This window comes from Puma concolor, chromosome D3, assembly GCF_028749965.1.
Source record: "Puma concolor isolate L17-30 chromosome D3, mPumCon1.1.hap2, whole genome shotgun sequence".
NCBI lineage: Eukaryota > Metazoa > Chordata > Mammalia > Carnivora > Felidae > Puma > Puma concolor.
The window spans coordinates 58912734-58940443 of NC_141678.1; the positions used below are offsets into that span (position 1 = coordinate 58912734).

Genomic DNA, 27710 nt, shown 5'->3' on the forward strand with positions numbered 1-27710 from the left:
TATTTAAAGTGAGAAAGTCCTTTGTCCACTGGCCTGAGAATGAGACTTAGCTGCAGTGGGACAGAAACAAAATGTCACAGAACGAAATGAAGCAAAGCAATGGGGCCCATCTGCAATCCAGCCTCCCCCCTCTGTCTTATTCCCGTGTGCCAGCCTTGGTTTCTGCCATCCCCTCGCCGCCTGGGCACCCAGGATGAAGCTCCCCTGTGCAGAAAGCCTGTACTCTTATCTGATTGTTTCTTTTTGGGGGGCTCCTGCACAGGACATTTGTATTGGGTACTTTCTTCTTTGTGGATTTGCTGTCCTTTGTCACGCCCGGTTATTTGGTGGTGGTGAGGGTGGGTCCCCACCTTCCAAGGAGAGGGCTCGACTTTCAGAGTCCCTGAGTTGCATGTTAATCTGTGCCTCCTAGAGGGAGGCCTGTATCTGCCCCATGAGACCCAGGGCTTCCCAGTGGGGGACATGGTGTGTGTCCCCACCCGACTGGAATGCCTTACACTTTACAGGAGCCTGCCTCTGTCCCATGGGGAGATATTTGGGGGGTGTCACAGAGACCAACTGCAGTTGGGTGGATGACACTACTGCTCTTGCCCCAGCAGGCTCCTCCTCTTGCATCGTCTGGCTTTGGGGACCCTCTCCTCCCTGCTACATGGCTACTGCCGTGGGCCAGACTTTTAAGCACCGGCTCAGCTGAGACAGTTCAGAACGTTCAGGGTTAATGAATGCTTGCAGAGAAATTTGAGAAACGAACTAAGGCCTTGGGGGACACGGTGAGGGGCAGATAGGGGTCTTACACCAAAAGGAGCAGGAGTCTGGCTGCCCCCCTGGGCTCTAGGTCCTTGGGTGTGGCCTGGGGCTCTGCTCCCCCATGCTCCCCTTCCCTCTCCTCCCCTCTGCTATCACAAGCCCTGTCTGCCAAGTGACCACTCATTGCAGCCAAAGGGCAGGCCCTCTCTGCACTGAGACACCACCCTGGAATTCGCACCCCCTCCTCTCTTTAGGGACCCACTCAGCTGCGCAGTCCTGGGCCTCACCCTTTCCTTCTCATTCCAGTGGATTTTCAAACTTGCTCAACACAATGACAACAGAATGGACTCTAAAGTAAAATTGACTCTAAAATAAATCTAATAGTTTACTTATTGAAATAATTAAGACAAGTGTAAAGAAGGTCTTATTTTTCAATAAAAAAGATTTTTTTATTGGGGAAAAAAATGATGTGTGGACATAAGCCAGTACCTCTGTTTTGCTCTGTATCTCTCTCACTCTCGTGACCAACGTCTGAGTTCCCAGCCTCCACTGGACCTGGGTGGCCCGTGGGCCAGTGGACGCCTAGTTGACGGGTCCTCCACCCAGGTCTATTTCATCAGGCACAGGGTTGAATGTGCAGGCCTGTGTGTGTGTGTGTGTGTGTGTGTGTGTGTGTCCTGTGGGGGCATTTGCAAAAGTTGAGGGATAGAGTGATTTGGATTTGGACCTGTTACAGTCCTAAGTATGGAAAAGATTCTGGTGCCCAATGTATGGAATGAAGAATAAAACCCATACTAAACTTTAAACTAAGTATTTTGTTTTGAAATGGAGCAAACTTCACATTCATGTTGAAACTACAATACTTTCTGGATTTTCTGAGTCTCCCATCTCGTTTTGGGTGGCTGTTTTGCTGCTGCCCCAGGCCCAGGCCCAGGCCCAGTGAAGGGCCTGGCCCAGGGTCTCACGCCGCCCACTGGAGCAGGGGGCTCCCATGCGCAAGAGGAGCGGCCCACCCTCACCCTGTGAGGTGCCAGGAGAGGGGCGAGGTACGGGTTTGCCCTGCAGCTCCTCCATGGGGAGCCTGGCAGTGACAGGAGCAGCCGCTTCCTCGTCAGGGGCCCCGCGCTGGAGAGCAGGAAGTTCTCCCTCTCGCCGTCAGATGGCAGGCAGCCGCTGGTGGAGAGGGGAGCATTCCCGCACTCACAGTAGGTAGGGGAAGGGTCTAGAGGAGGGCCCTGGCTTCTGGGCTCTTTGCTGTTCTTCTAGAGCTCCTTAGATCCAGGTCTTGGGTCCGGAGGGGATGCGGCACCGTGGACAGAGGACGAGCTTGGGCTCCGGGACCTGTCCTCACCATGCTCCCGCTGTGGCTGCACCCAGCCTGGGCCGTGTTGGAAACAAGTCTGGACATCTGGGTGCCCACCTGGGTGGTCTGGGGGCCGCGCCTCTGCTAGGAAAGCTGGGCCGTTAGCACTGGGGAGCAGCACAGAGACCAGCCAAAGCCCTTGGCTGGAGGGCTGGGTGTCAGAAGTCTGAGTGTGTCTATAGCCAGGGAAGAGGAGGCAGGTCAGAGGAGAATAGATGTGGCTTGTCGGCTGAGGCTCCAAATTCCCTATAGGAAGGGGTGTATCCAGTCCTTAGAACCTGCATCTCCCATTCCAGCCAAGGAAGCCACTTCCTCACCCTCCTTTACAGTCAAAGCCATCTTTTCAAGGTCCATCTCCTATCGTCTATCACGAACTAACCATGGGCCTGGCCTCTAAGGCAGGCTCCCTTCCAGCTGCCTCCACAGGCTCTGGGAACAGAGAAGAGGAATGATCCAAAAGCTTATTGGGCTTTCCCTGCCAGCCCTGTTCCCTTTCTTCCTCTCTCAGGAGGCCCCAGCCACTGGGATTTTCTCCTTTCCTCTCCTCCCTTCCAGATGTTGCCCAGGGCTGCCAAGGAAGATCAAGGACATCCCGAGCTGGGGCTCTGGCAGGCAAGGGGGTGAGGGGTCAGGGGCATACTTGAAGGGACTCCCAAGGCCAAGGATGCAATGGCTTCCCCCTTCCTTCCCACTCATTGTGACTGGAGGTGAGCTTTAGGGAGCAATGGCTTTCCAAAGTCCAGAACACTGTTGACCCCACCAGATTCTGAGTCCCTGGCTCTGCTGGTCCCAAGAACCCAATCTTGGTGACTGATTTGTTTGGATGCCTTTTTTCCTTGGAACTCGAAGTTGCATAGTGCACACTGGCAACTCCCGGGGCCGGTATCCCACCACATAACTGGGGATATTGCTTCAGGCTCATGATACCCCTTGGAGATAGACCTCTTCACACAGCGGGTGCAAGGATGCTCTCTGTGCCTCATCCGGTGAGACAAAGCCAAGCCAAGTATTGATTTGACAGAAAGATATGGATATGTTGGGTGGATAATGGTTAGGCGATCCTATTTCTTTCTTTTCCTGTTCAGAGAACACCTCTCCTCTGTCTCACCCCGCTGGAAAGCAGAGGCCGGATGAGGGAGAGTGTTCTCATCGGTCACCCAGGGACGCCTCCATTCCCCCTGGGCTCCTTCCAGGAGTTCAAGACCATGGAGCCTCTGGGAACAAGGTCCCCCTCTCCCACCATGGCAAGCACTACCAACATCTTCACCTCTCTGTATATTCTTAGAACCAGTCAATATGATTAATTTTACATGGGTATAATTTCCTGCTGCTGCCGCAGAGCCCTCCCAGCCTCACCCATCAGCAGCGACATGATACAGTTTCTGGTTATATTGGTCAACCAAGATATTGATATTATTAATAATGGATATCTATATGCTGACCTTTGTCCACACAACTGAATCACTCTGGGCTGGCTGTCACATTTCTTTAAGAGCTATTGATAAGCCCATTACTGGAAGGGCATGTACAATCTTAGGTGTGTGCTTTTCACTCACCTTCAAGCATCTCCTGTGAGAATCTACCCTTGTTAGATGAGCCGGTGTGGGTATGGCAGCGTGTGCAAGAAAAAGTCTGCATGCACGTGCTTGTGCGATGAGTATATATATATGTGTGCATGCACATGTGTATGTGAATATGCACATAAGTGTGTGTATGAATGTATGTGTGAGTCTGTCTTGAACACTGGCCCTTTTAGAGCTGATCAAATAGTCAATTAGAGCATTATAGGGAGGTAGCAGAATCAGAGAGTTCCTACAAATACACTGTGATGTAGTGTTTGATCTTTGGATGCCTCTTGTCTCCTAGGACTTGCGCAGGAGGCTTGGCTTTATAAGGATATTATTAGGTTGATGCCTCGTTCTCTCAATGTACCTGCCAGGCAAGAGGCAACACTCGCTGCAAGCAGTCTGGCCAGAACCAGCACGGGGAGGTGTGCTGAAGGCTTTGCTGCAGGCTTGACTTTAGGGGCATGCTGCTTCCAGCCTCAGTCTCTCTATCTGAGCAGTGGCAGCAATGGGTCAGGATCCACTTTCTTAAGGCAGAGAGAAGAGTCTGACTCAGTTCGGCCTCTCAACCTTCTGTGTTGAAACTCCTGATCAGAGGAGTGCTTGACACACCTTGTTATTTATTACGCATTGGGAGTGTGGCCCCTTGTCCATCAGAAGGGTTCTGTGGTAGAATGCATGGTTTGTGTGCTCATGTGTGTCACGACAGGCACACAGATCTCATTGCTACGTCTGTCTATGATTGCTGTTACTTCTACCTGCATGGACAGTGGTGTCAGGGACAGTGCCTCTATCAGATCAGTCTACAGTAATCTGTTCCTGTTTGGACTCCGACACGCTCACTTGTCAGGGGAGCCCCTCACATGCCCCTGAAAAGGGAATCTGGCTAGCTAGAGAGATCTTTTGGATCCTCAGACATAGTGTATGAATAAACCAGACATGGATTAATTAGGTGTGACTGCATCATTAAATTAGAATAATGAACAAACAGCCACGTATGGCATTCAAATTTGCCTAGAACGACTCCAAGGGTTGCTTTCAAGTAAGTCACCTGTCAGTTTGTAGGTTTTGGGGACTCTGGAGAGGGAGGTTCCCATCCTATATTGAGAAGTGAATTCTTTAGGCACCACCTACTCCAGGCAAGGACAATCCTTCAACGGGCACCCAGACTCCACAACCAAATCCAAACAATGGCTTGGTTCGATACAGCATCATCTATGCACGCTTCAGCTGCGAGCATTTCTCAGAGTGAAATACGACAGTAGCACAGGTGCTCAAGAGACAGGAGGGAGAAGTTAAGAGGTGTGAGCAGCGGATGTGAAATGCATCGATCCTGTAATATTTATGTGGATGTGCACATCGTCGCTTGTGCATGTGCACGCGCACGCGCTCACACACACACACACACACACACACACACACACACACACACCTTTTGCATTTCCATGAATTCCTTTTTCTTCTGTTGACACTCCCCATTTCAGCCAGATAAATGTGAAGGTGAACATAGTCTCAGTTGTGTAATTTTAGAAACAGCTGCAGAATGGCAGCCCCCTGCCCTCTGCAGACAACACCCCTCAAAATCCCTGTCCTAGGACACAGAGGCTGTGCAGCAAGAACCATTTATTTTAACAAAGAGGAAGAAGGCAACAGCTAAGAGGGAAGAAAATGGGAAGGAAACTCACTAGCCTCACTGGAGAGCCCTGGGATAGCCTAATTCACAGGGGGCTTTGTTAGTAAGATCTGTTAAGTATCTAGAAACCTTTGATCTGGAGCTGCTTTTAACAAAGGTGATAATTAATTAAAGCAGAGTGTTTGCAATAAAGTAACATTGCGGTCAGTTTATGCGCTGTCCAGAGCCGGCCTTCGGAAGTCTCTGTCAATTAAACTCTTGTTGGAGGCCAGCTCATTATCAATTTTTTTTCCCTGAGCTTTGATCAATATTTTTGGCTGTTCTGTCCTCACAGAGCCAGAACTACGTCTGTCTCCATGAGGGCACCCATTTATTTACATCTTGCAGATGGCCACACAGGATTTGTTCCTGAGCTGAGCTGCTGGGGATCTCTCAGTTTGAGAGCTTCGGTCAGCTAATGCTGGAGGGGAGATACAAGGGAGGATAAGAGAAACCAAATACGGAGCAAGTAAAAGGGGAGAAGGCCTGTGAGCATATGGTCTAGAAAACACCCCCTTCTACTTCCAAAGGGACTTGGAAAGGAGGACAGTTACCCTGGGGCTGCCCACCTGGCTTCCTAGTTGGTTCCTGCAAGGCTGAGTCTCAGGCTTTATACCCATCCAGGGGCTACTGGGAACAGGATGAGTAGGGACAAGGAAGCCCCTAGGGCAGGCACAACAACTCTGGAAATTCCTCTGTCATCATTTCTACCCTTATCATTGTCTTTTTGTCCTGGCATTTCAAACCGCACTCTATGTTGCCAGGTGGAACTTGGATTTTTTTCTTTAGGCCCCACCTTGCAGTTTGTGAGGATGTCTTAATGGCAAGGAGAAGAAGGAAAAGAGGGAGATGAAGACTGATAGCCAGAGGGTTACAACTAAGTTGGGGGGCTCTGTTCCCCTCCCCTAGGCTATTTAGGTAGGATTAGACGAGGATTAGACACTTTTTGTGATTCTTGGAGAGTCTGTGTATTTAAGAAGGCAAAGGTAGAGGTGATGAACTTGCTTCTCTAGTTGTGGAGACACCAAAAGGAAGGCGTCCTGGTCCCTGCCACACCCTCCTTGCATGGAGGGAAAATGCAACACTCTGCTTGGAGGGGCTAGCTTGACTGCCTTGATCAAGTCCTCTGTGTGTGTGTGTGTGTGTGTGTGTGTGTGTGTGTGTGTAAACACTACAAGAGAAAAAAAAAAGCAGTTGCCAGGGGGCAGCAGGTGGCATAGGAAATACAGTGAGTGGAGGGAATTATCTCTGCAGAGAGCTGGGTTCTGTGGCTGGCTACTCAGATCACAGATAGAAGGTCATTTCTACAATGAGTCCATAGGTGAGCAGAAGCAGGCAAGCATCAGAAGGATGATGAGTCAGGGGGAGATGGAACCTTCTTTTAAACCTGGAATTTTGGGTGGGGATGTGAGGCAGATAAACAAGAGCACACCACCACACTGGCACTTAGATCATGGATAAAATCCAAGCTAGGAGTTCCGAGGTGCAGCACGTATGTAAGCACAAGGACGGACGGTATTGTTCTCCCCACCTTCTCTCCTTTTCTCCATCAACCATCTCCCTGATCACGCATACTGCCTTGCAAGATGAACCTACCCCTAACATCATTCCATTTACATTTATCATCTCTTCCCTGGACGCACACACGCACACATACATATACACATGTAAACAGAAATTCACACACACATGCTCACACCAACACCCACACGGGCTGTGGCATCTTCCCTCCCCCAACCCTCGGGGACCCACAGATGCACACAGATTTTCACACCCTCTAGCACTTCCCTCTGCGTGTCACATGGGATTTCCCTTCCAAGTTCAGAAACATTGCGCTTCAGCCACTGTCAACCAGCACTCCCAGCTTCCGGCTGGCATCTGGGCCCTATGACTTTCAGTTTCCCTTTTGCTCTGCTAATGATTTTGGGCCTCATTTTCTATGACTTCTCCCTCTCTTCTATAGCCTGCCCTCTGCAAGTCCCCTTCGAAGAGATCCTTCCTGGGTCAGTTTGGAAACAGACTACCTTGTGATGACGTGAAAGGTGTGAGCTGTGCCACATTTCCCCCAAAAGCATCCGAGGCAAGTGAGACCAGCTGTTTTCTCAGTTAAGAACATGGTGTCTTAAGTATCTTCTCAGGCATCACTTAGAAGCCCCTCTCCCATCCTGGTATGTAAATAATAATAATGAGGATTATCATGCTAATAATAGTGAGAAGGATGGCCATAGTCAAGTCCCCGGAGTGTGGCATGATCACTGGGCATCAGGAGTGTCTCTGGAAACTAGCTCTTCGAAAACACACTCACAACTTTACAATATGCCTACGTTATGGGGGCACACATCTATGGCATACCTTTTTGTAATTGTGTTCCTCTGGGTTGTTTTCAAGCTGTGACTTTACTCAAGAAAAGCCTTTCTTTTTGTTTTCTTTTGTTTTGTGTTTGAGAAGCCACAAACATCCAGCCAACTGGAGCAGGTGGAGAGAGTGGAAGTAAGCCAAGGGGGTTCTTTCAACCCAATCTAGAATTCCCATTAAAGCTGAGGGGGGAAAAGAGTGTTAACATCTCCCTGTTGAATTGAAGTGGAATCTAGGCCAGCCCTGGCTCCCATATGTGTGGGATGCGCTTAGTCATGCTTGTACATGGATACATATACGTGCACATGTGCATATTATCTGTGCGTTGATTCTGAAGAAGTCTCTTCAAAAGATAAATAAAATTATGTAAAGCAGCAAATAACCACCAGTCTCTTCAATAAATCAAATATTTCCCAATAATGTTTTTCTTTGCTCCTAAATAGAATACTTACAAACATCTGGGATTTAAGATTTTTTTATGGGGGCTGTTACTTTGGTTTACTTTAGTTTTGCAATGATTACTATTGCTTATTTTCTTTAGTGAATTTTTTTTAATGTTTTTCTTATCTCATTTTCCATACCTCTTTCTCACAAGGCAAATCTTTCTTTTAAAAACTATAGGTGTGTGCCCAGTCATTCTACGAGTGTCTTTCCCGGGACAGACTGAATTTTTATTTTTCAAAGTAAATTTTTTTTAAAAGTTCATCTGAATTGAGCTGATGCCCATGATGATACTTCAGCTTCACTGTCTCTTAGACTCATTTGAAAACAGAAATCAGATAGAGCCTCACTGGCTTTAATTCACCTACCTAAGGAAAAAAACAAGGAGCCCTCCCGGCTAAAGTCAAGCGGTGGAAACTTGATGTTCTGAAAATGGCTACATCTTAAATGAAAATATAAGGCACAGTTTTATGAAGATGGTCAAGAATCACCAAAACAATCATGACACTTGCTATTTCCCTTTCTCCCAGCAGCACCCCAAATCAAGGGGCTTCAGGTACTTCCTTGTCAGGTACCGCTGAAATGAGAGGTTGTGTATCGGGTGATGAGTATATTTTTAAATGAAATACTCTCCAGAGCTCTGTCCACAGAAGGTTCTATTACTCTGTCCCCACCCTCCCTCTGGATGTAGTGTGAAAGTATGAGGGGCTGAAGTCCCTGAAGCTGTGGATCCTGGGTTGGGAGCACCCTGGGGCTGCCAGTAGACTAGGTTTTCCTCTACGCAGTAGGGGGAAATCTCAATGCAGAGTGGTTACCCAGGCACAGATTTGTTCTGACTGGTTAACAAGAGGGACTGTGATATGGACTTGGCTGTTTAGATTAAAATGCATCGCAGGCTCTGGGAACAAGCACACATCAGTAGTAAAGGCTGTTTAAACCTTTGGGGACAGCCTTATGTTTAGATTACATTAATTCATAAATATTATACTAAATACCACTTAAATTGGACTTAAATGACTTCAAAGATAATGCATTATAATATGGCTATCCAGAGAGCACTAGTCTTTATGTCTCCCAGTAACTCAGTCTTTGCTGCCTTCTATCCTGCTAGACAAGACCAAAGTTATGAATGGATTGCTGGCTTGTTCATGTGTGATCCACCGACTGCGTGTGTGTGTGTTAGCAGGCATGGGAATGCGTGTGTATGTATTTTCAGTCACTGCTGTTTGTTCTCCAGGAAATAAAAAGAAGAAAAGAGAAATAAATGTAAAGTGAGATAAGGAAAGAATTAGACTAGTGGGTGACCTCTTCCCTTCCCCAAGGGAGAAAAATTCTATAGGAAGGGACCAAACTGGTCCTCAGCTCACTTGTGCTGCTATCCGGGGAGTTTGCCTGTCTCCTCTTTAATCAATAGTACAATGTCTTTCTCTTTGGAGCCTGGAAAAAACAATCTTTCTCAAAGTGCTTCTAATGGGGGCAGAAAAGAAGACACTGAGTTAGCCGGGAGAGTTTGCATTGAACTAGGTTTTCTTCTTTGGGTGTTATTTCTTTGAATTGTAATTCTGGGCTTTTTTTCTTCCTTTCTCTCTCTGCCTAGCACCCAGATCTTCCCCACCCCTGCCCAAGTGTTTTCTAGTCTCCAGGGGGTGGATTTACCTTTACAGTAATTACCCCAGTCCACAACTGCTATTTGCTGCCTCCCCAGCCCAACAGCCTTTCTCTGATACGGCTGGGTTTGCTCCACAACACCCACCCACTCCCTCCTCCACAGACTCCCAATTTGACTGGAGTAATTGCCTTTTAAGGTTCACTCTACGCATGGCAGGTATTCCATTAACCCTTAGAACTCCTTCCTTCTTTAGTTACCTGAAATGGCAGGTGGCAAACAAATGGATACCCACCTAAAAATCTCATGCATTTAATTTAATTTTTACTTATTTTTCTCTTCTTTCTTTCTTTTTCTCTCCTTTTTTCTTTCTTTCTTTTTCTTTGCCAATAACATGCATATGCCATCCACACTGGAGGCCAGTATCCTGTCATGTCTCTCAATTTTATACCAGTATGATTCATTAGAAGTTAGAAATTCAAGAAGGGGAAAGAAAGAGCCACAAATATGCCCCAAAACCAGGCTTAACAAAGGCATGTTTCTATCCTTAGCCTCATGTTGTCAATTTAGAGTTGGGGAAAATCTAGAAGCCAAATGCAACCCTCATTCTTCAAGCCTCATCATGCTTTTTGACTTAACAGTAATTAATCACCAATGGCAAGCGAGTAATTTTTTAAGGTGGCCGGAGGCTTATTTTATCAGGATTAGCTAATAAATCAGGCTGTATCTCCGAAGGAGGAGTTCAAACTCTTCTAGGACTGAATAAACCAGACCTCAGAGAATGCTTCATTTATTCAGCTCTCCTGGAGCTTCCAGGCACTGTTAGAGACATTGTGGTCCAACCCTGCCTATAAAAATCCAAGGGACAGAGAGGCAGGAAGTTTCATAGGGAAAGATATATATGCTTAGGCTATGAAGGGTGGGCTGCGACAATGAGACACCAAGCATGCCGGAGCCAACGGGCCTGCCTGCCACTGACTGAGCCAGTTTAGGGGAAGAATTATTTAGAAAATGAAGTTTTGCTTGTCCTAGAAATCCTGGCCAGATATGTGTATATAGTATATATATGATACATATGATAAAGCTATAATATAACCTTCTCTGGCTTCCTGATGCAAATGATGATAATTCTACTTCTTTGCTATAGTACAAGGGAGTCCAAATAACATCAAGAACATAGTGATGATACCAACAAGGGATCGTGAGAAGAAACCAAGGAATATTGTTAAAGTTTATCTTCCTTCGAAATAAAGAAGTAAATAAAGTGCTCCAAACCCGGATCTCTTAAGAAGCTCAGCTCTTCACAACTGTCTTTTGCCTCTGGTGGGTTCTAAATTTTTTTTAACTTTAAAAATTTAAATCATCACAAGAACTGATCATTAAGATGGGCAAAGGATTTCCCTATTTATGCTTTTTAAATTTTCATTATTACTATTTTTAAATCTGGGGACATATTAGAATGACAAAGATTTGATACAAACCTTGATTAGCTTCTAGGGAGCTTGATTGGAAAGGGAAAAACTATAAAGATACGGTTGACTTGAGGTGGGGGGAAGGAAAGAAATATTATTTCAAAGACTGCCTCCCCATTTCACCTTTCCAGTCTCTCTTCTGATCAGACAGACATTTTCTCCATATTGGATAAAGGTTGGTTTGTCTCTCCATTACAGCCCCCACCCTCACCCCACCCCAGCAAACCCAGTATATTTCCATTCTGCTGTGTTTTTGTGCTACTCAACATGCCATTAACTTTAAGATTTACTCCTCAGCAGGCAAGCTGGAAGATGCTAAAGCCAATAAAAACTGCTCTCTGGGACTCCAACTATGAAGAGTTTGGAGCTCTGCTTAGTATTCGGATGAAGGGAGGGCTGGAGGAGGGAGGGAGGTTGTGATAGTGAAAACCACTGCTGCTTAGAGAGCCAGACAGCTCTGCGCTCTGCACCTAATGTGCCGGAGGATCAGCTCTGTTCATAGCCCATTTGTGGCCAAGGATGAGGCTGCTCTCTGTGTGTGGGTGGGTGTGCGTGTGCGTGTGTGTGTTTTCATCTTTAAAACCACCAGCTCTAACACAGCATCTTCAGTGGCTCTCCACACTACTGTTTATTAAAAACGGAACGTCCATACACATCCCTTACAACTTCCTTAGCTCGGTGCTCCTTCCCTGCCTGACGATCAATCTCTCTCAGAAAGCATTTAACTTGCCCACACAGCTCCAGCCCGGATTAATCCCCACTGCACATCCTATACATTACTGTTAGGGAGCGGAGCACTGGGCTAATTTCGTCACCCACCAGCCACCCACACACGTTCTACAACTGAACACGTTTGGGGATCTGCCTTAAAGATAATAAAACAAGGAGAAAACAGGCAGGCTGCAGACAATTCTCATGACCACTTTCCTAAAAAGTTGCTGGGTTTTAATTCTTTGATTATTCTGTCTCCCCCTCCCCCAAGCACTCACTAGCAATGATTGCTTCAAGGGAGAGAAATAATGTACTATAAGCTCTCTGCATGGTGAGTTTGGGATAATTTAGGCTACACCCTTCAAAATGCATATCTTGCACACACAGATTTTTCCCCCAAAGCTCCGCTTTCCTGAGAAGGGGATCATTCAGGCTTCCCTGACCCCCCACTCCACCCAGGGGATGGCTGGTTCCTTGATAATTCTTGCCTTAGGTTTTGTCCCTCCTTCCTTCAAACATCAAACACCCCCTCCCCCACCACTCACACCACAACCGGATTATTGAGGCACATAGCTCGACAGGGAGAGTTTACTGTTAAATTGATAGCGAAATAAAAATATCTCTCTGAATTTGTCACCTCTCTTCTTTTTAGACGGCTGCGCTCCTGCTACTCTGGCCCGGAGCGGAGAAGGAGGAGACCATCTCTTAATATTTTCAGCACCACGGCGATGGACAGCACCCTCGGTCCCTGGCCCGCTGAGCGCCCGCCAGTCTGCTCAGCGTCCCGGGCTCGGCCGGTGCAGCTGTCCCCGTCCCAGTCTTTCAAGTCGCTGCACCCAAAAATCCAAGCCCCGCTTCCCCTCGATCCTCTCTTTCTCTCCATATTCTGCTTCCGCTGCTCTCCCCACCGCACCGCTTCTATCAGCTCCTCGCCCAAAATCCAGCCTTGCCCCAGCGAACAGCTCCCCACGCACCCCAGTCCTGGTCTCCGCTGCCCGAGCGCCTCCCTCCTCGGCGTCCGCCCGAGGCTCCCTCTCGCGCCGTCTCCCGCTCGTCCGTCGCCGGCCGGCCGGCCGGCCCGCCCGCTCCTTCTCCCCGGCAAAGTTGGGAGGGAAAGGTGCACTCACCTTTGTGCATGCCTGTGAACCTGTCCTTCAGAACCGTAAGCTCGTAGATCTTGCCGAACTCCTCGAAGAGGGGCTTGAGGTCCTTCTCATCCAGGTTGCGGGGGATCTGCCCAATGAACAGCTTGATGGCATCGTGGTCCTTCATGGGAATGGTCGACGGGTTCCCCGGGCTGTGGCTTAATCCGTTCATGTGCCCGGCGCTGCCCGGGCTGCTGCCGAGCCCGTTGGTACTGAGGCTCGCGTTGTCAGCCTGTCCGTTTGCTAACGTGGCCATCTTTATATACATAGAGAAAATCTTCTTTCCTTTTATTCTTTCTCGCTCGCACTCTCTCTCGCTCTTCTCCCTCGCAAGCTCGCTCGCGCTCACACACGCACACGCATACACACACTCGGGTTCTCTCCCCCTCGGTTTCTCTACACCTCGCTCTCCTCTCGCTCTCTGCTCTCTCTCTTTCTCCTCTCTTCTCTCGCTCGCTCGCGCTCGCGCTCTCTCTCTCCTCTCCCCGCTCTCTCTCTCCCTCCCTCTCTCCTCTCTCTCCCTCTCTCTTTCTCTCTCTCTCTTTTGCGGTCTGATCTTTTTCTTTTCTTTTTTTCTGTCTTTCTTTTTCTTTTCTTTTTCTCTTTTTTCTTTTTCTTTCTTTTTTTCTTTTTTTTTTTTTTTTTTTTTTTTTTACATTGAACAGACAGGATCTCTGTCCTTTCCGTTTAAACAGGCTGGACCGGTTCAAGTTCCGAGTCAGACCAGGGGTGGGGGCGGCGAGTGAGCGCGCGCGGAGGAGGGGGGGCGCGGGGCCCGGAGAGGGCGAGACGCGGGGGGGCTCCCGCGCGGCGGCGGGCGGCGGCCGGGAGCAGGACGGCGTGGGGCGGCGCCGGCCCCGCCGCGCCTCCCCCGTCGGCGGCCCCGGCGAGCGGCAGTGGTACAGTCCGAGACAGCCCCCGGCTATAAATAGCGCCAGGCGCATGGCTCTTCGGGAGGCGCTGAGATTCCGGGCCCGGCGGCCGCGGGGAGCGGGTGCCCGTTAGGAACGGGGCTGCTGGCCTCCTCTTTGCCTTTTGGGGGTTCTTTTTGTAATAGCAGCAGGTGCAACTTTTTGTATTTTTAAAACATTGATTTTCATTTTCGTGTGGGTATGTAGGGGGGCGTTATCCACCGAGCTGCGCTCTATTAGGGCGCCAGGCGGGCGAAGCAAAGGCAGGGATGGCGGGCGGGGCGGCGGCGAAGGCGGTGGCGGAGGTGGAATGGGCGCTTTTTTCTCCCATCTGGTTCCATTTATTTATTTATTTATTTATTTATTTATTTATTTATTTAGACTAGAAAAAGCGAGTCGGCTTGGAGGGAGTCCGCCCAGCGATCCGAGTGCGCATTGATCAGTGTCGAGAGAAAAAAAGCTACATAAATATATATTATGTGGATAAATCTGTAGACAAGAGCTCTCTCGCGCGCGCTCTCTTTCTCTCCGTGTCTCCCTGCTTTTTTCCTCCTCGAATCCCCAACCTGCCAGAGCAGCCCCAAATCTTCGCCCTCCCGCACGGCATCTGCCGCCACCCGAGCCACCTGGGAGGTCGGAACTGGGGGAGCAGTTGGGCCTCGCTGGGGGGGGGGGGGGGCGGGGGGACGGGGCGTAGAGATCCGGGGCCCGATCCTCGTCCCAGCCCGCCTGCGAAGGCTGGAGGTGGGTGTTTCGGTCCCGGACGGCCTCCCCCGCCCGGAAACGCGGCGGCTGGTCCGGCAAGCGGCTGGCGGGAGGAAGGTAGGAGCCCGGCGTCTCGGCCGGCTCGCCCGCCGTGGAAGGAGGCAGGGATCTGGGTGCCGTGCCGGGTCGCTGAGCCAGCGCGAGGGACCGGCTTGATTTGGCCCTCGTCTGCGTTACCGGTTCAAATTGAAATTTTTTCCTTAATTCACCATCAAAGAAATAAAGCCCCCGAATCGCTATCCGGACTGCGGCCGGACCCAGACTCGCGCGGCGTGCGCTGCCCCCGCGGGCTTCGTTGGCGGCGCCTCCCTCTCCAGAAGTGCGAGGCTCGGAGTCGCGTCTGCGGGCTGGAGCCAAGGGTCCGGCCGCCCAGCCCGACTTTGCCGGGTTCCCCACCAGGACCGCGGGGGCCAGAGCCTCGGCCGCGCAGGAGAGGGAGTGGCCGGCGCGGGAGCCGGGTCCAAGCAGCCCCGCCTCTGGGGGCGAATGCTGGTGGTGAACTTGGGTTGGGAGAGCAGATTTTCATTTTAATGATATTTACCTGCCCCTCATCCTCTCCCACATTTGCTTTTCCAGGGCAGCCTCTTCTCAATGGCTTCAGAAGCCGGGCAAATTAAAATAACGCGCCCGCTCCCCTGCGAGTTGCAGGGGCAAAGCTGCCGGCCTGACTCTGGCTGGACCCCCACCGGCCCCCTTCGGGTGTCCTGGGTTTCTCTTTTCTTACCCTCGGATTACATGATGTTATTAGACAATATGTTTACAATTTTATTTAAAGAAATGAGACCCCAGCTGCCTGAATACCGAAACCAAGCCCGTTTGGTACAACCACAACGCGGAGCTCTCCAGCGCCAGGAGGAGGCCTGAGGAGGCCCCGAGGTTCTCAGCCCCAGGCCCCAAGCCCACCTGGGACACCTCTCCCTGAGGATCCAGGGCGAGTGACCAAACAGCAAGTACAATTCTGAGAGCTGTGGAACTTCATCCTTTCATTTTAAGATTCTTCTGTCTTTTCTTGATGGAATCGTGTGTAAGTATAGTTGATTCATAACTCGGTTCTGGGCTTACATTATCCAGTGTTATATGACGGCCTAAGAATCGCCAGAGTTGATGGAATCGAACAGAAACTCACACATAGGGCCTCTCTGCAAGGTAGCTGTGTGCGTGGTGTGCCTATGAAGTGCTGTCATAAGGTGGCATGTCCCCAGTAGGCACACAGAGGGTTTGAGCTGGTGGCTTAGAGATGTGTGCCTGTGTCTTATCAGGACTGTGTGTAAGTGCTTGTGTGGGTGCAGTGTGGCTGTGCACATAGACCGTTTGTATCCACATTCTGGCTGTGTGTGTGCGTGCGCGCACCAGTCTGAGACTCCCCTCCTCCCCTTCCCCTCAGGACACATCAGCAGAGGCCAGTATCTTTGTCCGAAATATCTCCTCTAACATCATTTTGTGGTGCTTACCTCCCAGGATATCACAATGGAGTGGGATGTATTTTATGCCATAACAGGGGAGTTTAGGAGAGTAATTCCTGCTTGAGGTCTCTCTCTCTCTCTCTCTCTCTCTCTCTCTCTCTCTCCCTCCCTGCCACCTCCTTAAAGCAAAGCTAGGTCTGGGGGAAGAGAAGGAAGTGAGCTGGGGTGGGGGTGGGGGCTGGGAAAGAAGGTGCCAGCACAGGGGAGGGCAGCTGTGGTTTATCTTCCACTTCTTCCTGCCCCCACCCCAGCCCTGCCCAGGTCCAAGTAAATTATTCACAGGTGTTTCATTATTCATCTTATTATTAATAATAATAGCCAATACATAAATAAAAGCAGTCCCTGGGCAGGAGTGAGTGGGAGAGTGGAGTTGTTAATGGAAGGGGGCATCTGGTTATTTCAGATACCTGCAAAAATACTGCCATAAGGTATAGCATCAACTCCCTCCAGGACTGCATCTGTGCCCCCTGCACCACAGCCCCCTCTCCCTGTCTCTCTCCACATGTGGACCCAAAGCTGTGGAAAGCTCCGTCTTCCCTAGGGAAGGTACCTCACGCTCCCCTGTCTCCCCACCTGAGGATGGCTTATTTTGGATTTGGACTGTCTCCCCTTAGGGGGTAACACATTCCTCACCTCTCAGCTCTCTGGCACCTATGTGGTAAAATGCCCTACCTCTCCCCACACTGCTGGGACAGAAGCCACCAGGACACCAGGCCCCATATAACTGAGCTACCTTGTATTAACAGCGGCAGAAACAGCTTCTGCCAAGGCATAGATCTCTTAAAGGCACAGAGCTGGATCTCTTAGGCTCCCACTGTTTTGCCACCGCAGAGTACTGGGGATAAAACAACACCGACAGGTGTCTCGAACTAATGTAATAAAGGAGCAGGACCCCAAAGAAAATAGTAAGGAATGTGGCTAGGTTGGCTCTCTGGTATCCTTGCCCTTGATATTCTAGAAAGACTTGAGCTAATTTTTTTTTTTAACCTTAGAACATCAAAGAGAAATGTAACTAGGGAAAGATGGGGGCAAAGTATTACTCACTGTGACATTTAAACAGATTTAAAACTTTTTCTTCAAGTGCCACTTCATGGCCACAATTATTCCATCCACTGAGAGAGAGAGAGAAGGCCAGCAAATGGAAAAGGGAGTTGGGAACAATTGCTTCTCATTTTCTCTCTGTGTTTGGGGTTTACATTTTGTTGCTGATTCATCTTTAGGGATGTCAGGAAGCCCTGTGTGGTGGGGATCTTGGCTCAGATGGTGTAGTTTTGCAGGCCTTACCATTGCCTCCTGCACCTCACTTCCCTTTGCTTCTCCCCCTCAAGGGAGGAGGAAACCTTCTTTGTGTTCAGCTTCCCTTCAGTGGAGCCACCATCATTCTCCTCTCTCTAGCACCCACTGAACCACATTCTGCAGCCCTGGCCATGGCCACACGCCCTGAGACCTGCTTTGGCTCTCCTGCCTATGAGTCTTCTCTCTCCATCTAGATTGGGAAATGGTGGAAGGCAGGAGCCCAGTAATCTGGCCCCTCTTCACCCTCTGCAACCTCTCTTGACAGGCATGAGCACACAGTAGGTGCTCAGAATGGAATTTCTAGATACCTATGGCTAATCTGACTTGGAGGAGGGGGTGATGCTGTATTCATTCGTCTAGGTCCTAAGGATGGGGAGCTGCAGGGGCCTAGGCAGACTCTCTTCCAGAAGAAGTTCAAAGCCAGGGATGAGAACAATCCATCTAGAATCCACACAGCAGTTTAGCCTCCCTGGGCTGCAGGGCTTGGCTTGGAGACATCACCACACGGTCATTCTTGTATTCACGGAATGCTTCCAGTCTCCCTCTGGAAGCAGCAGAGAAAGGACAGGACTGGGAAGAACCCACTGTCTAGTTAGAGACACCAAAGTTGTACCAAGTGAAAAGCCCCAGAACACCAAATGGCAACAGATGGTTAAATGTCTTCCAGGCCTGAGGAGTTCCACATGCAAGAAAATAGAAAACAATCCAAATTGTGTGGGAGAATCTGTGATGGGAGGGTGGGGGTTGGGCAGCAGCCTTGTTGGGGGAGAGCAGGGCTTGTGAAGGCAAGAGGCAGAAGGTGGTAGATGGCCAGAGAGCTGGGTGATGGCCTGGCCTAAGGCCCAGGAGGGCAAGAAGCAGCTGGTTCTCCAAGGCTATGTTGAGAACAAGCTAAAAAGAGAGCTGTGGTCTGCTCAAGTCTCTCCAGAGACCAGACCACTAAGTGTCTCTGTGGAGTGACTGCTCAGCCCAGACCTGCAGAGGTCAGTGGGGGGAGGCTGGAGACCAGGAGAGTCACTTGCCCTCTGCAGAGAGCTCATGGATTTAGGCAAAGAGGTTGACTCAGACAAGAGCCACCACACTAGGGCGTGAGGCCACCAAGGCATAGAGTGAAAGGTGCTGGTGATGTGTGCCCTGGGAACCTGGAGAAGCTGCAGCTTCTGTAGGCATTGGCACCCCCGGAAGGCTCTCTGGTGGAGAGAACTCTGGCCCTATAGGAAGGTGGAGGTGTCAGCTTAGGAAGAGAGGAGAGAGGTTGAGGCAGTGGATGGAATTGCCAGGTCTGGTGAGTGTAGTGGGTTCTCACATGATAGAAGGTAGATGCTTCTAGAGGGGGCTCATATGTGGAAGTAGGTGGGGGTGGGCAAGATGCGGCTTTGAAGGCAGCCTCAGAAGTCTGTTTCTGGTCTTCTCCACAAGCTTAGGACTTCTCTGTGAATAATTTGGGAAGGTTCAGTGATACAAGAAGCACTAATTGAGGTGGAAAGGAAGAGGAAAAGGGTCCCTACCTTCTCTCAGTTAACTTTAGCAGCCTCCAGCCAGTGAGAGAAGACAATCGAAGGATCCCCTTGTCCTGTCCTGAGCCAACAGTACACCTGGCCAGGCGAGCAAATGCATGGAGGGAGGAAGAGAACTGAGTTAGGATGCTATGTGTTTTAGGAAACCCAGGAGCTCCCCAGAAGGGACTGGGCTGCCTCTTATAGCTCAGACAAGTGCCAGGGCTGGCAAGAGAGGGGCCTTCGGGCTTCCTTCCTTGCTGGTTGAGCCCCAGGGACATATGGCTATGGTCTTGTGGGGACTCCTGGGCTCTGGGCGATGGTGGGGGGTTGCTTTGGGGAGTCTCTAGGCCTTTGGGTGGTCAGCATGGATATTCCTTGTTCCTGGCATGGGAACATGCTCCTGTTCTCTGCTTCTTTGCCAACTGGGGCTTTTCCTCACTTTTGCAGAGGACAGGTAGGAAATGGAAAGGCAGCCCAAGAAGTGGGGTAAAGGGATCTGGAGTCCTGCAGCCCAGGCACCCTGCATGGGCAGGGGCCGGGAAGTGCAGGAGGAACCGGAGTTATGGCTTTCCTGGCCTCAGCTTTCTCCTCCAGAAAATGGAGACCGCTGTCCTTTCTTCCACCCTCCTTTCCTTCCTCACATCACATCCAAGAAGGTGAGACAGTGACATGTCTGTGAGGCTGACTCACAGTTCTCATGTAAAAAAATAAGAGGAGAGCAGGGACTGAGGGTCAAAATGGGCCACAGAAAGGTGTAGATGAAATTAACTTGTTTCATGGAAGGGTTAGGAATTTACTCCTTATCTTCCCCAAATAATTCACATGTTTTCAAAGGGAGCCCTGGCCAGGCAGCACTGAGTCGGACAGAAGCAGGTGCCTTTACCGCGGCACTTAGGTAAAGCTGGCAGAACCAGACTCCTTGGCTTCAAAGTCTCCCACTTACTAGCTCTATGACCTTGGGTAGGTTATTTAACCTCTCCGTGGCTCAGTTTCCTCATTTGTAAAATAGGAAGAGGAATAGAACCTATTAAAATTGTTGTGGGGATTAAATGAGTAAATGCACGTCGGGCCAGCTGGTAGTATAGGAGCCCCACTAACAGAGAGGCCCCAGTCTGAGGGCTGGCGGAGGCCCCTCCCCCAGCATACGCGGGAGGCGGGGCGGCCCCTCTGGTGGTGGCGGCATTGGACCCGAAGTGGGTGTCCTCACTTGCTGCAAGGCTGTTTCTCAAGGTGCTCCTGGGGGGGGGGGGGGGGGGGAGGAGGCGGGAAGCCTTCCCGGAGGGCCAGGCCTGCATCACGGCCTCTTCTTGGGGCCTGCCCTAGGTACTGGCTGCCGGCACTACGCAGCCTCTTCTTACCTGAGAGGTGTTGCCGCAGCAAGTCCTTTTAATTGTGATGTTTTACTAATTAGTTTTTAATTATGTTAATTTATTGTACATGAGCCCTGAGGTTTTCAGACACTGGGCTCACTTTAGAAACTGGAATAGTAAGTTGTATTTATTACACGCACAATGCTGTGGATAAACGTCACTTTCTCATGGCCACGATTTCTCTGATAATGTTGCTGAAAACACGGCTTCTACACGGGCTTTTTAATGTTAATTCTCCCACTGCAGCCAGGCCCCCCAAGTCCAGCCCGCAGTCCTTCAGCCAGAGCCCTGGTTAAGACATTCAGCATCCGGGGACGGTGCAGATGCTATGAGGGAGTGACATGGCTTGGTGGTATAGGGAGACCCCCAACTGGGTAGGGGCTCAGGAAGGTGAGCCTGCAGGACAATTACACCAGGCCAGATCTTCCAAGGGTTGTTATGTGGGGGCCTCAGGCTCACCTGCCTGGGTGCCCCCCCCCCCCCCCCCCCGCCCCAGCTCCCTCACCCAGCAGCTGGATACAGACAAGAGCTTGGCAAGGAGGCCTCAGCTACATCACCTGGGGAGAGGGAAGGAGAGGCTGGTGATGAGGATGGAGAGGGCACGTGGGCAGTCAAGTTGGGCCCTGAAGGTCATGGAAGGAATGTAGGCTGTTGTTTCAGGGATGGTCTGTAGCCTTGGGAGGAGAGGTTTACAGCAGGGCTGGCTCACAAGAAAGACTCAGGGTGGGGACTCACTGACCACAGGCTGACCAGTTGCTGATGACAGGGAAGAATGTGATCAGTGGTGTAAGACTGGGACAAAAAAGGCACCTGGGTATTTATGAAGGATGGCTGAGAAGGGAGAAATCACCCCCAACACACATGTGCTGAACTGGAGGGGCACTATTTTGGGCCCATTTTCCAAAGATCATTTCTATATCCAAAGGATGAAGGTTTGTTACCACTAGTCACATTTAAAGGAGATGCCACAGGTTTTCAAGAACCACTCCCTCCCCCAAATAATTTCCAGATGGCAGCCTTCTTTTAATAAGCTTAAAGTCTTCCAAAGTGTTACTATATATATATATATATATATATATATATATATATATATATATATATATATATATATTATATACACATATATAAATTCTGGTCTATTACTGAACAGACACACTAATATAAATTTTGCTCAAGGGGTAAAATTTAAAGAAATACAGTCTATAAATACCACTGGGCATTTAATCCTTTAAAATATGCATATAAGACTCAAGTTTCTATACTATATATACACATATGCAAAGGTGCCTGCATTGTGTATAGAAAGAGTTTGGGCTTCAGAACCCTACCGGTCAGTTTTTCTTTTAAATTAATTAATTTACTTGAGAGAGACAGAGGCAGCTCAAGTGGTGAAGGTGCAGAGAGAGAGAGACAGACAGACAGACAGAGGGAAAATCCCAAGCAGGCTCCACACTGTCCGGACTCAGGGCTCAGACTCATGAAACCGTTGAGATCATGACCTGAGCCGAAACCAAGAGTTGGATGCTTAACCAACGGAGCCACCTAGGTACCCCTAGGACCAGATATATCTTTAGCTTACCAGCAATATAAGTCATGTTCTCTGAGTCTCCGTTTCCACATCGGAAACATGGGCATAATAACACTGCGTACAGCTATCATGAAGAGATAATGAACGATTCAAAGAGGTAACTTAGTGCCTGCCACATAGCAGGTGCCCATCAATATTAGCTGTTACTTTTATTGTATTTATTCAAAAGTAAACTAAGTCTCTCCTTTCCAGGTATAAATATAAGCTGGCCAAAAATAGCATTTAAAAAATGTGTAAGAGGACACGGACATTTTCTAAGGGAGAGGGCAGTTTCGGTTTCCCCTCAGTGGTCCTCGCACTGTGTGGAGGAGAGGAGAGGAACCTGTCTCTGGTTGTGGGTACCATGTTGTAGGAAACGGTTTGGGGGAGGGGCCCCATGAGTTTCAACGTGGCTGCTCAGTGACGCTCACCTGCATTCAGCTTTAGGAAGGGGCCCCACACTGTAGCACAGACCTGGTACTTCCCCCACACTGTCGGAGAGCCTGTACCCGGACACATGGGAGGCTCCCACACAGGCCCGCGTGACTGCCCCCCTCCTGCTGCCCCTTCCTGGGAAGGGGAAGGGTGGGCAAGCTCTGTGACTCACTCCCTGGCTCTGTGCCCTCTCGCTGAGTCACAATGTAATTGATCCCTCCCTGCGCCAGGTTTCAACTCTCATGTGACCCAAAGCAGGGTCATTTCCAGACCAGGGTTGGGGAGGCCTGGCTGGGGAGGCCTGGCTGGGGAGAGGCAATCCCAGGAAGGAGGGGCAGACCATCAGAACCGAGGATGGCACTGAGCCTTGTGTGTGACTTTCCTGGATATCTGCTGAGGTGTTGTGTTTGTAAGAGGGGTTGGTCTACTGCCTACTGACATATACATATTCTCTCATTGGCCTCCATTGGTGTTTCCATCAGCGTAGGGCTGTCTGTATAAAATAATGCCAATAGGAAATAATGAAGGTCTCTGGGCACCTCCTTGAAGATGCCCATGGTGTTTGTGCTTCTGGGACGAGGCTGGTCATCTGTATTTCTAAAATGAGTTGTGGGCTTGGGGAAGCTGAGGAGTGGGAAGTAGAAGGGTGGGGATGTGTGATCCACACATCATATGAGGGCAGTGTCACCCCTTGGGCCACAACCTTATGCCACCCTTGGCTCAGAAAGAAAAGGACGACCTCTCATCCTGATGCAATGGGAAATTCTGGCTGGCAGGGATAAAATCACAAGTACTGGCCTGGTGGCAGAAGGCAGATTTAGGGTCACCTCTGCAAGGTCTTCTCCGATAGACAGATCTGGGGTGTGGTTTATAGGCCCCTATCCAGCAATTGTCACATGGGCCTTGTTATTGACAGCATCACTGTCCCACCTTGGACAGGTCATGTAATCCCGCTTGGTATCCTCAGTTATACACTTGGCATAAAATTCTCTTTTTATCCCAGAGAGGCATCTAATGAATGTATAAAGCCCTAAGAAATAGCCAATGATATTGTTATAAACTTGCCCCCTCCCCATTTCCCTGTTGCCTGCCCTTGTCCTGACCTATGAGCTGGCAGCCACACAGTGGGATCTGTGCCCCCTTTGGGTCTTAGTGACAGTTCCCAGTCCCAGTTCAGAGATGATTCCTGCTCAACCTCTGAGAGCAGAGTCAGGGCTTGATGGGGTTTCATGTCAGGAGTCACTTCTGTGGCCATCGAGCAACAGAGGGGGCTTAATCCAGGCTCTGATGGGATTCAGGCAAAACTTGTGTGCCCTTGGGTCACCTGGTTCCCCTCTCTGGACCTCATTCTCTGATTTATGAGATGGGGATGGTAATCCTTGCTCAGTACCTCCTGGGGAGTGGGGAGGGCCAGAGGCAAGGGTGGGATGGCTTCTCAGAATGCAGGGTATTTATATTGTAGATCTGCTCCTTTTCCCACCCACCCTGTCCCTGCCTCTGCACAGTCCCGGACTCACAGCGGCCTTGAGAACAGAAAGAACAGCCTAGTTCTCACATCCATCCTCCTCCTCCTGATTATTTCTCCCAATCACACTTAATAGCCGCCTGGCTTTTGGCTGCAGCCCGGTATATAATAACCTGCAATTATTGTCCACTTAAGCTGTCCCCAGGGCCTTGTCTGTTGCGCTGCCCAGGCCTGCACCGCCAGCCTGCTGATTTCCCTGTCAGAGTCGTGGCCAATGGGAAGAAAGCCCCTGAAGGGCTGGACTGACAACCTGTTCCACAGGGCTGTCCCCCTCCGCAGCTGCATCTTCTTCAGAGATGGGGCCTCAGAGGCAGCCTGCTCCAGCCACAGCCTCATCCAGCCTGGGTGCCCCACTTCTCTGGGCCATCCACGGCCATCCTCTTCCTCTGCCCCTATCCATGCATTGTCTCATTTCAGCCTCTGTGCCTTTGTCTACCCACACCTGATGCTCCTGCTTACTATAGCCCAGCCCCTTTACAGGCTTAGTTCATTCTCTCTGCATCCTTATAAGGGAGGCATTGGCATTTTACATACCAGGCTACTGAAGACCAGAGAGGTTGGGTGTCTTTCCTAGGACCACACAGCTAGGAAGTGACAGAGCAAAAATTCAAAATCAGGTTGGTTGACTCCACTGTTCGCTTGTTTAATCCTGATGCTGTGCTGTCAGCTGTCTTCATCACAAGTCCTACCCCACCTTAGTGGTGCTGCTCAGTGTTCCCTCCTTTGGAAAGCCGGCTCCATCACTGCAGTAGCACTGGTCTCCACTACTCTGAATGCTTGTGACCCTCGAGTTGGAACCAGGTGCCCTGGATCCCGTGAAGGCAGATCATGAGTCCCCCTGCTTGCCCCTCCTCTGCCGTGTTGATTCACAAAGCATCTCTGTGCACAGACTGGATACAGCTGAGCTCCGGTCAGTGTTTGAGTCTCCCCTTCCCCGAACTTTGCCTCATATTCTCTTAAGCCTCTCTCCCAGAGCCTGATCCTTCTGCTCCTGACAAGTTCCTCCCCTACCTGTATGGTAGACATTTGCATTATGTCTATGGCTCTACCTGGCCATGATAGTGGTGATGCTGATGCTGATGCTGATGACATAAGTTGATCCTAGGCCGTGAAAGGACATGTAGGTTCTGTGCCACCGTTGGGAGAGGGCAGAGTCTGAGGGTGTTGGTATTATCACACCATTCAGAATCTATTAATTAAGTGACCAGAGGGACAAAAGAAAGTGTCCAGACCCTAAGTGAGGGCCTTTATCCTGAGTGCTGGCTATCTTGGCATGTGTCTCTGTGTGTCTGTCAGTGAGCACATATGTGTGTGCGTATGTGTGTGCAGGATCTAGAGTGCGGTGGTGACAATGGGCTGTGTGGCCCGTTGGGGCCTAAGGTGAGTAGAGTCAGGACTCACCCGACTGTAGGCTAGAGGGACCTAGGGCCTGAGAGCTGAAAGGCTTTGAAGGTTACTGTGTGCAGAGGGTCTTCCTGGCTGCTGTCGTACCAGCGGTTGCACTGAGCTCTGGGCTGTCAGTGGCGGAGGACCAGGAGGCCTGTGGCCTAGTCCACCTACCTACCTAGGCCCCAGGCTGAATGTTCCTCTCCAGCTTTGCCCCAGGGACACTTCCTTTCCCCTTCCAGGCTCACTCACCCTTTGCCTGAATGTTCCTCACACCTGCTTGCATTTTTCAGTTCTTTGTCTTGGAAACAGATTCTCAGCAAGAAGACTGTTGGGATATAGGTTTTGGGGAGCCCAAGGCCCTCTCTGGTCCCTCAAATCTTACAGGCTAAGTCTGAGGCTGGCCTGAAGGTGAACTGCCATGAGGATTGTCTGGTGCCTCAGGAACAGCCAGGCTTCCCTCTTGGATGCCACCGTAGAGTCATCGGTTCAGAGGGAGGCAGTGGGCCTTCTGCCTTGGCTTCTGGCCAGCCACCCTGGTGCGGACCCTGTCATCTCCCAGCCCTGCCCCGACTCTCAGGCTGCAAATGCCCCTGTCATCTGGCCATCAGCCCAGGGGTGAGATCTCTCCTGAAGGGCTAGGAAGGGATCCTCAGGCAGGGGCAGCACAGGTGAGCACAGGGGCCAGAACCAGCCATACCACCTGCCACCTGCAGTAGCATTTGGAGACTACATTGATGGGGCAAATGTGCCATGGTCTTTATTTTCTCTAACTGCCATTTTATTCTCCTGCCCCAGGGCTCCATCTCTTCTGTGTCAAGGGGACAGAAAGCCTTCAAAAGTGCTTGTAAAGGGCCACTCACTCTCTTTTCAGGGTAATCCTGTCTTATATGGGCAAACCATCCATCTTTGGAGGATCTTCTCCCCATCTCCTCTCCAACCAAAATGGCAGCTGAGGTGAGGGGAGCTTACATACCCTGTGGTGGGAAGGGGGCCTTGGGTTGTCCTTGTGCGGTCATTGGGGACCTCAATGGGCTCCCTAGGGTCTGGTAGCCATGGTCTCCACCCTGGGCACCCCAGAGTGGGAGTTGGCAGGCTCCTTTGCGCATGAGGCTCCAGCCATCATCAGGATCACTGGGAGCCTGAGTCTCAGCTCCTCCTACACCCACCTGCCTCATTCTCTTCCTGGGTTTCTTAATTTTTTTTTTAATGTTTATTTATTTTTGAGAGAGAGAGAGACAGAACATGAGTTGGGGAGGGGCAGAGCGAGAGGGAGACACAGAATCTGAAGCAGGCTCCAGGCTCTGAGCTGTCAGCACCGAGCCCGATGCTCAGAGCCTGACGCAGAGCTCGAACTCACGAGCCATGAGGTCATGACCCAAGCTGAAGTCTGATGCTTAACTGATTGAGCCATCCAGGCACTCCTCTTACTCCATTTCTTGCCCTAGATGGCAACCAGAAAGCTTCTGGAGTTCTCCCACACGTTAGGGAAAGAATTGATGAAATTCACATTAACTCATTTTTCTGCCTAAGCCCACTCTCCTTTTATCCCTCTGGGTGGTAGCCCCAGGTTGCCCAGATCCACCCAAGCAGGAGATGGGCCCGGTCCCCAGCTTTCAGCTTCCTTTGAAAATGTGCCTTTTTCGCCCCCCTCCCCTTTCCCTGCTTCAAGTCCAACTCTGGGCAGATACCTGCCCGCCTACCCTTCCTTGTCTTTATTTCTAGCTCTTCTCTCTAAACTGGGAAGGCTTCCGTGGTCTGTCTATCCCCACCCCCCACCTTCATCACACACAAGGTCGAGGGACACTGGAGGATGATCCTACAGCCTCGTCAGCCACTTTGTGAGCCCAGCCCAGGCACAGCACACCGCTGTGTATTGAAAGGGCAGCAAGACAACCAGCGCCATCAAGAACCTACAGTGAGGTCAGGTTCGGCAGAATTGGCTTAGAACATTTATAATACAAAAAAACCTGGGGTGCCTAGGTGGCTTTGTCAGTTAAGCGTTCGACTTGGGCTCTGGTCATGATTTCACAGTTCATGGTTTGGAGCACCGCATTGGGCTCTGTGTTGACAGCTTGGAGCCTGGGGCCTGTTTTGGATTCTGTGTCTCCCTCTCTTTCTGCCCCTCCCCTGCTCGCACTCTGTCTCTCTGTCTCTCTCTCTGTCTCTCTCTCTAAAATAAATACACATTAAAAAAAATACCCCAAATATTTCCCTCTGGGGTTGCTTTTAAAACTACTTTTGGTCATTTGAAGAGTAAATCTTTAGCTACTGAGAAAGCTTGACAATCTAAAATGATTCATTTGTCCAATGCTTAGGTTAGTTGAGATTTAGTATTCACTAGTATGTAGAAGAGGTGTGGCTGCAAGCCGGTCCGGCAACTTTTGTGTGTAATGTCCCAACGTGCTGTAGCCAC

General features: G+C 50.2%; 1 protein-coding gene and 2 long non-coding RNA genes across 52 annotated transcripts in view; 2 read left to right on the forward strand and 1 right to left on the reverse strand.

The window, feature by feature from the left end:
- Window positions 1–13452, reverse strand: part of CELF4 (CUGBP Elav-like family member 4) — a 298102-nt gene extending 284650 nt beyond the window's left edge. For all 50 annotated transcript variants that reach the window (XM_086682824.1, XM_086682840.1, XM_086682838.1 and 47 more), the window contains exon 1: window positions 13060–13452. In XM_086682824.1, coding sequence (XP_086538950.1) covers window positions 13060–13345 — 286 coding nt within the window. In that variant the 5' untranslated portion in view covers window positions 13346–13452. The remainder of the gene's footprint in view (window positions 1–13059) is intronic.
- Window positions 13453–13960: 508 nt separating this feature from the next.
- Window positions 13961–14489, forward strand: LOC147575592 (uncharacterized). The gene is made up of 2 exons (XR_015242735.1): window positions 13961–14140; window positions 14370–14489. It is a non-coding gene; the product is annotated as an uncharacterized LOC147575592 (long non-coding RNA).
- Window positions 14490–14704: 215 nt separating this feature from the next.
- Window positions 14705–27710, forward strand: part of LOC147575593 (uncharacterized) — a 28615-nt gene continuing 15609 nt past the window's right edge. The window contains exon 1 of the long non-coding RNA XR_015242736.1: window positions 14705–15777. This is a non-coding gene — a long non-coding RNA (uncharacterized LOC147575593). The remainder of the gene's footprint in view (window positions 15778–27710) is intronic.